The 11889-nt window shown below is 34.2% G+C and overlaps 1 protein-coding gene across 1 annotated transcript; it reads left to right on the forward strand.

The window, feature by feature from the left end:
* Nucleotides 1-33: 33 nt before the first annotated feature.
* On the forward strand, nt 34-11677 carry LOC139785237 (odorant receptor 49b-like). The gene is made up of 8 exons (XM_071724406.1): nt 34-332; nt 386-503; nt 796-1060; nt 2885-3004; nt 10795-10885; nt 11004-11137; nt 11198-11330; nt 11437-11677. The coding sequence occupies exons 1-8, from the start codon at nt 183-185 to the stop codon at nt 11503-11505; spliced, it is 1080 nt and encodes a 359-aa protein (XP_071580507.1). The 5' UTR covers nt 34-182; the 3' UTR covers nt 11506-11677.
* The last annotated feature ends 212 nt before the right edge of the window (nt 11678-11889 follow it).

Here is an 11889-nt window from a genome sequence, read left to right on the forward strand (position 1 = left end):
TAATTCGCTGAATAACAGTGATATTAGAGTTAACGAATCTAAAGAGAACAAAAATATAAATCAAGTTCTAAAAGTTCAACATATACTAATTCAAATAATTGTCATGCCCTTTCTGTGTCACAGAAGCAATCGTCTACCGCGAGTTTACGCTTAAATCCGAGTATTTGTGAAATATAATTACAATGCGCCATAAATTCATTATTAATTACCAGATTGCATATATACTCAGGCAAGCGGATGATCTGGATAACACGTTCGAACTGATGCCACTTCTAACTGGCACAGTGATATGTATTACAAGAATCATCAGTATAACACGCAATTCCGGAATGGTAAGCATGATCGTCGCATTAGATCGGCTTATTTTAAATGAGCGTTGCTTCAGTTTAAGGCGCTTCTACAACATATGCAGGACGACTGGAACAATCTACTGACGGATGAAGAAACGCAAATTTTAACGTTTTATGCTGAAAAGAGTCGAAAGCTTACGTTGGCGTATTCAAGTACGAATTCACTGGCAAATGTCGCTTAAGGATTATCGTCAGATAGTTTGATATCCTTGCTGAATTACAATAAAAAGAAACATATATTTTAAAAATATGTATCTTATATATGCAAAAATGAAAGAAAAACTTGGATATAAATATATGATAAATATATCGCAAATATATAATCGCTAGCTTCAGTAAATTTATAGTTACTAATAGAAATAGTTATTTATCTAATTGCTTTGTGCATCTTCTTATTTAGAAAGAAAAGGAAAGGATTGTAATTTATTCCTCTTTTCCTATTTAGTTTGCATATGCGGATTTATATTCTGCTTCGCTTCGTTACCTCTTGCTGGACCTATATTGGACATAATCTCACCCCTGAATGAAACAAGACCGAGAAAATTGCCACAGCTTGCGGATTTTATCGTTCTCGATCAGGAAAAGCATTATTACACGCTTTTGCTGATCTTATATCTCGATTACATTTTGTGTGTTTCGGTCGTAATAGCTACCGATACTTTGTACGTTTTCCTGGTGGAGCATATTTGTGGAATGTATGACATACTGTGGTGAGGATTGATTGATATCAATCTGATTAAAATGCAGTTAATTAATATAATTTAGTTAATATAATCATACGCGGAGAAAAAAAATTTACTGATATATATGTAGTTTAACTGTTGCAGCACTTTTCGTTAATAGTTATTATATTGATAGCAGAAAGATTCATTAAAAAGATTAATTTTCTTTACTGAAATAGCTTTATTCTAGTAACAAACTAGTTTTATTTTTTTTTTCTTTCCATTCTCTCTAATTTTGTTAATTCTCATACTGATATTCTACCAGCGACCATTTTGTTGCAACAGTAAAATACATTTGCTCGACTGTTTGTTTTAACAGCAAATTAACATGTTTCTGTAAACAAATTTAAGCAGCAAAATTTTTCTATTTTGCCAACAAAACAAATTTTATTGTAATATCAAACAGTTATCATAGTAAAATTTGTTTGTTCTCACATCAAATATACAATAGATAGTAATAGATTGTTGCGATGGACTTTGCTGCAACAACTAAATTATTTTATATTGTGTAAAATTTACTCGTAAAAAATAAAGGTCGAACTCCTGTTTAGAGGAGGCAGTTTCAATGGCCTTGACCTTGACATATGTTGTCAAGGTTATGATGACCCTGAACAACATTCAAAAGGTTTTAGCCGTCGCTCGTTGTTTATTAAAAAAATTATTATTAATAAATGTAACTGAGAAATATAATTAACAGTTTGCGTCAATGCTAAGGTAAGTAATTTGCTGATATGTGTATAGATAGTACACATGGAGGGGCTACCGCCCTCCCCCTGCGGCAGTAGGGGTGACCCTCGGTTCGCGTGGAAAGTTGAAAACCCGAATCGCACAATAATAGACCTCGTTTTGCCCTGTAAGCAGGGGTGAGGTAGAGTGGGGTGGATCTCGCTTTGCGTGGAGAATACAATGCTGTCCAGAGAACCATCAATACGAAGCGAGGTACACTCTATCCCACCCCTGTTTACAAAGCAAAACGAGGTCTATCATTGTACGGTTTGAATTAGATTAGGTTAGATTAGGTTAGTTTTTTCGGGGTGGTGGTGCAGGGGAAGGGGCAAAGTCCCTCCCCCGCTCACGCATCAAATAAATAATATTTACAATTATAATCATACAATTATGGTTAAAGCAGAGAATACTTTGTATTCATGCTTTCTAACACATAAAATTGTATATGTTACGGGCAAAGTCCGCATGGTGTGCAGTATCGGCATTGCCCGGGCAATGTCAGCATTGCACAACGCGAACTGGGCAAAGTAGTTCTCGGTTCCAAGTTGGACCAGCATGGACAAGCAAAGTCCGCAATGTGATAATAGTTGCTGACATTGCCATCGCTGGATGGGCAGTGTTAACTTTGCCCATATCAAACCGGGCAATGTCCGCTAATAAACTAGCTACTTTGTCCAGTTCGCGTTGTGCAATGCTGACATTGCCCGGGCAATGCGACGCTGCACAACATGCGGACTTTGCCCGTAACATATACTTTTCTATACCAACTATTTTCTACTTTAACAAAAAGACTGTTCAATATTAACGATTCACATGTACTATTTCCACATACATATTAGTTATTTACACCTTTTAGTACTTAAAATAACTGCTATATTTTTCAAAAATTTTTTGTTAATAACTTTAATAAAAAACGAGTGACAGCTAAAACCTTCTGAACCTAGAAGGTTATTCAGGAGGGTGACCTCTATAATATATGTCAAGATCAATGTCATAGGAGCTGCCTCCCCTAAACAAGAGTTTTACCAAAATAAATTATGGGTTAGAAATTGGATATAACAATAGATAGATATATTTATTTTGTAGTAATCGCCTGAGGAATTTAACGGCGCACGATAAATTACAATGGATAGACGGTGATTACATGCATGAGGAAATCGATCGACATATTCGACGTTGTATTCAACTGCATGAAAGAATACTACTGTTGGTGTGACAATTATTTCAAGAATAGTATATCTTTATTTATATATAGGGTGATATATAGGGTATATTAGATTACCCGTTTACCCGATTTTTCCGTAAACTCAAGATGACAGGAATAAGTTGGAGAGAATTAAGTATTAACCTCAAAATCCTAGGATCTTTGCATTGAAAATAAAAAACTACTCTTTGAAAATTAACAAACTCTTTGAAATAAACTAACTTACATTAGACAAAAATAATTTATTTAACACAGAATTCGAAAGTACAGTCTGTCAAGTAAGAGCGTGGTCGGTTAATTCTTCATTGTGTTGCGCCATTTCAGATCATGTGCATGGAGATGGGTTCGGATAGTTTCGTACGATATATCTAAACCTTTTGACTTTAATTTTGCTTGTCCTTGACGCAGTGTTAAAGCAGGATTCCGCGAAAACAGATTTACATAACACAGCTTTGAAGCGCGACGCGTACGCGGCACTCATGCGACGCCTATGCTCTGCTCTGGCAAAATTTTAACGACAACTGAGTTTTTCTTCGTAAAGCATCAAGGAGAAAAGTATCCTCTATCGACTCACGCAAGAATCAGAAATATAGGTTTTACCAACTACGAATTATAGCGACCACGCTCTTAGTAGACAGACTTTGAAGCGCGACGCATCATGACGCCTATGCTTTGCTCTGGCAAAACTTTAACGACAACTGAGCTTTTCTTCGCAAAGCATCAAGGAGAAAAGTATCCTCTATCGGCTCACGAAAGATTTAGGGCGATACCTTTAACCAGCTGTGAGTAAGGCCGACCACGCTCTTACTTGACCGACTGTAAATGGTCCTTTTTTATCCTTTCTATTAGCACAGTTCTCGTGACACCATTCTTCATATTTCTTACACTGAATCCAGTCTTTGGTCGGTATTCATAGTCAGATCTTATATTTAAGACCGTCTTAAGCACAATCTCAAGATGTTATAAACCAACCACTGTGCCGTATTAGCATCTTAAGACATTACTTAAGATATTACTTAAGTTCTTGAAATAAAAACGGACTATGAATACGGGCCTTCGATAGGTAGATGGACGATTAATTGCAATAGACGCAATGTCAGTCCCTGAAACCTTATAGCAATCAACAACTCGACGCAAAGTCATTTTTCCAGACTTTATTTTCCGTATAGCCTCGTTCATTGTTTCTTGAGACCATGATTCATTAGTTAATTTACGATTGTACGTGTAAACTAATACACTTTTGTTGTAATAGCTATAAAATGTCGAAAAATTTCATGATCCGAATCATCCGAAAAAGATGATCCAATTAACCCCGTATGTTGACTTCATACATTCGTTTTCTCCAAACTATCTTAATAATATTATTTAAACTACTTATTTGACTGATTTAGCAAACAATACACTGTAAAAATAATTATAATTTGCATAAGTTTCAATATACCTTTTCGTTACAAAGTCACAAGATTGAGATCGTGATTTTACATTAGCGCCAAAATTTCTTCGTTCATTCACGATCTTTACGCTTCTATCGTCGACTGACACTAAATTACACAATACAGAGCTGCTGTCTATGGTTTCCGGTGCGGGGAAACGGAGGTAATTGGTCCTCTTATAAAAGCGGTATGAAATCCTGAAGTTGGCCGAATCGCGTTTGCAATTGTTGCCGTGTTATTGCGAACGTGATTGGTCGTCTCGATTCAGTCGATTGATTGAGTGTACAAATGTTTTTTGCATAGATGATAACAAATAAAAAACATCACAAGGCGGGCGTGAAGCGCGCGCTATAATCTAGTCCATATCTAAAAAAGGCATTTAAAGTCGATACTCGAATCTATCGAAGTTTATTATTGTCGCTTTTCCGCAATGCCGATTGGTTCTCTCGCTGCACTTACTTCATATGCAGCTGTCATCGTATATTTTGACAGTTGTGTGTATCAAGGAGTTAATAGTGTAATATAGTAATAGCATAATGTTAAAGCTAAATAGCGCGCGTCTGTGGTGTCTAGTCATATCTAAAAAGGCATGTAAAGTCAATACTCGAATCTATCGAAGTTTATTGTTGTCGCTTTTCCGCGATGCCGATTGGTTTACTCGCTGCGCTTACTTCATGACCAGCTGTCATCGTATATTTTGACAGTTGTGTGTATCAAGAGTTAATGTAATAGTAATAGTATAATGTTAAAGGTAAATAGCGCGCGCAAAGCGCGCGTCTGTGATGTCTAGTATGATAAAAACCAATTCATTTGAAATAAAACACTAACAAAAACTCTTAATTCGCCTCGGTCTACCCTATCTGATGAATCAAGTGAGGGTATTTCCAATTTCCGGAACTGATCGAAAGTAGTGACAACTTAGGTCAACTTTGAATGGGAACATATATCGTGTATCATTGGATAGAGCTTGAAAAAAGAAATATCTTTTATTTAAAGATAATCCTAGTATCTCCAGCCGTTGCGTTGAGGAGAAACGATTGAAAATTAAAAGGTAATGGTGTCTAAATAATAACACGTACAAAGTTTCGTATTTGAAAAAAAAGAAACAGCTTTTATTAGACTCGAAGTGTTCAAAGTCTTCCGTCTTAATTCAAACAAAAATTTTATCTCTGATGTTATCTGTATCTTGGAAGACTTCTGCGTCACTCAGCGATTGGCATGCTTCCAGAATACACTCTTTCATGCACTCTTTTTTCATTGGACGTTGCTGGTAAATAATGTTTTTTTATTTATCCTAAAAAATAATCCATAGGTGTCAAATCAGGGGATCGGACCGGCCAAGCTGCAGGATCTCCTCTATCAATCAATCTATCTTTCAGGAAAACGCCGATTTATCAAAGAGTAATGAGATAGACAGCCATCTTACTGTTGCATTCAAATGGTACTTTGAACATTTGTAGAATTTAATAAAAGATTTCTTTTTTCGAATACGAAACTTTGTTTATTATTTCGACAACATCACCAATTTTTCAGTCGTTTCTCCTCAACGGTTGAAGCTCAGGGATGGCAGGGCCAGTATGGTCAGTATGGTACATAACATACGTGAGATTTTTTAACATATGGCGTACCATATGTGAATTTTAGGTTGACATTTTTTTTAAAGATAAAATTTAAAAAATAAATAAAGACAAATTTTCGACAAATTAAGGGTTTGCTTAAAGAAGCTGGATTTGGATGAGTTGATTATGATGAATTTATCTCGACGAATTCGAAATGTATACTGCAACATTTGCACTTTTGCACTAATTCCAAATATTAATCTTTAAGTATTTCACCTCATCTTTAACTAAAGTTTATTTGAAACGTTAAATATATTTAAAGAATATATATAAATATATATAATATATATATTTTTATTATCTCCCAGTGTATTTACAATCTGTCAAAGACATTAAGTAAATCAAGTAAAGTATATACAAGAGCGTGTAAACACATTCCCAGTGGAATATGCCCCTTACATTCACAATTAGAGTGTTATGTTTCTGTCTACTGGTTTCATGTGAGATAAATTAACAAATTGAATTTAATGTTTAGTGACCAATTTAAATAAATCTATTAACAGAGTCTAATGGTTTGTGACGTTTTAATCTTCTCATATCCGTTCTTTCCGATAACAGCCTTGTTGCTAGTTGGTTTGGGTGAGAGTCCAGTCTCAGAACGTACTTCCCAGTATGAGCTGCTATTGTTTGCTTTACTGTTTTGATATTTAGATCTCTTCGTATAATTTTATTAGTTACATCCCATAGTACATCTACTATTATTCTTAGGACTTTAGCTTGGAACCTTTTTAGTATCTCGATGTTGGAATTTGAGGCTGATCCCCAGAGTTGGATACTATATGTCCATATTGGAGTTATGATGGCTTTATAAAGTAAGACTTTATTGTATAACGAGAGCCTAGACTTACGGTCAAATAGCCAGTACATTTTTCTGAGTTTATAGCCTAATTGCTTTCTTTTATTCCATATATGGGTTTTCCATGTCATCCTACGATCAAGATGTATTCCTAAGTATTTTGCAGTTTCAGCCCTTAGGAAAATTTACTTAAAAAAACTTAAAATAAACTAGAAAGTTTACCAAAGAAATTACTATTGATAAACTATTGATAAACTAGAAGTGATTTCGAACCAAACTTTAAGTATTTCTATAATATACTTTAAAGGTTACTTTAAGTTAACTCATGCAATTACTATTAATCACCCCAAAAAAAATATTCTGTCATTTAGTGGCTCCCGCTTGATTTTAGAGGATTTTCCTCTGAAATACGGTCTCAAGAAGATATTTTAAAATCTAGAGGAATATCCTCTAACCATGAGACACTAGACTTAAGATTACAGTCCTCTTAATACTAGAGGACACTGATTTCCGATATTCACCTTGAATAAAAAAAAATTATTTATTTCGAAATTTTATTACTATTTTATAACTAAATTTGTTTCTTAAGATGCAGTCTATGATTATAAATATTTTCTCGTATTTGAAAAACACACTTACCTTGGTGGGATTCGAACTCGGGACCTCTGGATCGTGAGCCAACTGCCTTACGTGGTAGACTACTTCTTAATTTGATGTAAGTGTTATATATAGTCTACATATGTCATAACCAGCGCTAATATATAATTTTCCAAAAATCATCTTAAGAAACAAATTCAGTTTAAAAAGAGTAATAAAATTTTGAATTGGGTATATGATATAATATTTCTTAATGTCTCGTGTGGTGCAAGTGTGGTGAAAAAGGGAACTTGTCTTTTTAAGTATACTGTTGAAACAACACGCATAAGTTAAAATCAGCTTTAAGTATTACCTTTATAAAAAGTAAAGTTAAAGTATATTTATAAGTATTACGTTTGTTAAAAGTAAATTTAAAGTATATTTGCGACTTGCTTATAAAGTTTTTATTGAGGTTAATAACTTAAAGAAAACTTTACGCTCGGCTGTCAGTATACTATTAGTCTACTATTATACTCTTAGTATACTATTATTACGGCTAGTATACTTTATAATACTTTATAATACTTTAAATAACTTTAAAAAACTTTAAGTAAATTTTCCTAAGGGAGCTTTCGGTATTTCTGCGTCGTTCATCTTTACTGGGGGGCATGTTTCTTTATTTAACGTGAACGTAACGTGCTACGATTTTTGTTCGTTATAGGCTTAATACGCCAAGTTTTGTACCATTCTTGCAATTTATCAATGTTTTCTTGCAAGTTCTTTGATGCGATTTTTGGATCTTTATGAGTAGCCAGTATGATTGTGTCGTCAGCAAAGGTTCCTATTGTTACTTGCTGTGTTGTTGGAAGGTCAGCAGTGAATAAAAGGTACAATAGTAAACCAAGTACACTTCTCTGCGGGACGCCGGATTTGATGCTCTGCAATTCCGAGAGTTCATCCAGGTACCTTATCTGAAAATGTCTGTTAGTCAGGTATGATTTTAATATGAGGTAGAAACTATGAGGTAAATACTTCTTAATTTTGTATAATAGCCCTGAATGCCAGACTTTGTCAAAAGCTTGTGTTATGTCCAATAATACCACAGAACAGTATCTACTTTTTTTCTTCCAAAGCCTTGTTAATTTTCCTTACCACTCTGTGCACTTGCTCAGTTGTACCATGTTGTTCTCGGAAACCAAACTGATGTTCAGGAATAACTTCCTTAATGTTTATTGCTGCTTTAATTTTTTTTAATATAAGTTTTTCTAGTACTTTTGACAATATAGGCTACAGGCTGATGGGTCTATATGAGGAGACTGTTTCGGGGTCTTTTCCTGGCTTTGGGACTAAGATAATTTTGTGCGACTTTCCATTGATTCGGAAAATAGTTCAGTCTCAGTATAGCGTTGTATATTATTGTTATATGTCTTATTATCTTATGAGGAAGTCCCTTTAATAATTTCCCAGTTATCAGGTCGTGACCTGGTGCCTTGTTTGCTTTTAGCTCTTTTTGTATTATTTTTAGAAACTCGTTTGTTTTTATTTTTTAGATCGGCATTTCCATCAGTAAGGGTGCTTCCAGATGATTTAAGATTTCCTTTTCTTGTTCTTCCGATGACTCTTGGAAGTGTGGTCAAAAACTTTTTTAAAATGAGCCTCAAATAATTTAATTTTATCCTTATTAGTTCTAGCCCATTTACCGTTACATTGTCGGATAGGGGGTATTGCTTGGATTGGACCTTTTTTAATTTTCCTTGTAAGTTTCCACAGGGAATAGTCTGTTGCTTCTGTAGGTGTTAGTTTCTCGAGATGAAATTCTCCAATTTCTTTATTTTGCTCACTGCTTATTAATTCTTTTAATTGTTTTGTCGCTTGATTTAGTTTTGTCTTGTCGTATAGAGACCTTGTTTTTTGCCAAATCCTTCTTAATTTCCTTTTCTCAGCGATTTTGGCTTTAACGCTAGTTGGACAGTGCATTATAGTTTCCTTGTCTTGATCTGCTGGAGTTGATTCCCAGGCCGCTTTTTGCATTGTTTTATTTAATATATCTATTGCCGTTTCTATATCCTCGTGGGTTTCAAGTGGGATCTTGTAGTTTATTTCTTCATTGAGCAATTCTCTAAAGTAGTTCCAATTCGTTTTTGTGTTATATAAAGTTAATGGTTTTTCTTTTTTTTTATTATTGCTGCATTGAGTGTTACTATTATCGGTGAAAGGTCAGAAGTCAGATCATAACATGATTTCGCCTTGAAATAGTGGTCCGATATATAAATATAATATATAATAATATAAATAAATATATTAAATATAATATATATAAATGTAGGTATTTAAATATATTTAAAAAGTTTGCATAAATAAAATTGTTATTTTTATCGTGTTTATGGCAAAAAGATTGAAGCGCGCCTGCCTACGCCCCTCCCTCTAGACGGTCACCATACATGGGGATTTTCTGTTCTGCCGCCCCTGTTGAAGATACTGCGATGTTCAAATAAATATGTTTCTTTTTCTAAGCTCTAACCAACAATATCCCACACGACATATGTTCCCATTTGAGATTTCAAAGTTGACGCCAGTTGCCCTACTTCCGGTCAAGTCCAGAAAACGGAAATACCCTCATTCGATTCTTCGGATAGGATTTGGGGCTAATTAACACTTTTCTCTAATTTTCTGCCACCTCACGTTTACGGAAAAATCGGGTAGGACGGGTCTGATATACCCTGTATATCTATTTTTACATATTTATATTTATATTTAAGCATGACCTATGTGAACTTAGCACCCGACTTTCATAAAAAATTTGTTTTGTATGTGTATTCGATTACGCTCGGTTTGTACTCGATTGTACAAACAATTCCGAAACAGCACCCGCTTGCGGATTTAAAATATCTCTAAAAATGGCGAAGATAGCTCTTACCCCAATTTTGAAAATTCGGTACAATCACCCCCTTAAGGGTGTAAACAAAACTGGAGATGGTGCAAATGAGTATAAACAATTCCGAAACAGCACCCGCTTGCGAATTTAAAATATCTCTAAAAATGACAAAGTTACCCTTATACGAATTTTCGATATCCCGTTGTTTCACCCCCGTGAGGGTACAAACGAAACGAAAAGCGGTACAAACGAGTACAAACGATGCTTAATCGAATGGCATTTGGAAGATTATTGTATCTCAAAGTGGTGCTGATGATTTTTTACGTTGAAATAACCTGTGGTACAATCGGGTACAAACTGAGCGTAATCGAATGCACATACGAAAATTTTTTTTTATGAAAGTCGGGTGCTAAGTTCACATAGGTTTAAGCATGACTGTATCTATTATTAAAATTTCACTTACATGAGATCTTGATAATGTTTTTCGATTCAGATTCATAGAGATGATGGAATCTACAGTCGCGTTGTTCCTCTTTTTCGAAATTGGATTAGGACTTTTATTGCATACTTCCTCATGCGTAATGGTGAGCATAATAATGTAAAATTGAAACTTAAGTTTAAACAGCAATATAATGTAAATATATTATATTTTTATTATTAATTATTGCTGAAAATGTTTTCAAGCTTAATGATTTTTTGCAGATCATAGTTCGAACGGGATCGTCTGAAATTATGCGATACGTGGCTCTTGGTATAATGCAAAGTTGTCGATTATTTTTTAACAATTGGGCCGGGCAAGAAGTGACCGATCATAGCGTTCAAGTTTCAATAGCAGCGTAAGATAAAGCTATTCAGAATTTACAAGAAATATTCTTTCGTGATATATCTTTTTACAGTTATAACGGAATGTGGTACAATGCGTCCATAAAAGTGCAAAAGTTATTGTTGTTTCTAATCACGCGGGGCCAGAAAGCCTCCCAAGTAACAATCGCCAAGTTATATGTCATCAATCTGAACAATTTCAGTAAGGTATGGACATGAAAATATTGCAATAATGTAGATGAACATTAGCAGCATATCCGTGCATTTTACTGATGGTAAAAAATATTGTGTAAATAATAAATATCGTTTTAAGGTAATGAAAACATCAGTTTCCTATTGCACGGTAATGATCTCGTTGCGCGAATCGTCAAGGGATATATAAATTTCTGAGAAATTTTCCACTCGCATATACTTTCTAGTTTTTCGTATGTCAAGAACTCAGGTGTTAATGTACCTAATATATATATATACGAAAGTATATCACATATCTATAATAAATGCATATCTATAATAAAATGTCGATTTGTATAAATAAATAATAAATTATGCTTGTATTAATACTATCTACATCATAATATTATTATACTGTAATGAATACTGTAAGCGTTGCGGAAACAGTTCGTTCAATTCATTTTATTCACTAAACCTTATATTATGCACCTACACTATATATCAGGTATATATAGCAATACTCCTTATTAAATCTTAAAAACCTTTATTTTTTCAAGCGAGGAGAATACTATCTATTATCAGAATTTCTCTCTAT

This window comes from Temnothorax nylanderi, unplaced genomic scaffold, assembly GCF_030848795.1.
Source record: "Temnothorax nylanderi isolate EJ_2023f unplaced genomic scaffold, tnyl_v1.0 TNYL_tig0761_pilon, whole genome shotgun sequence".
Classification (NCBI taxonomy): Eukaryota; Metazoa; Arthropoda; class Insecta; order Hymenoptera; family Formicidae; genus Temnothorax; species Temnothorax nylanderi.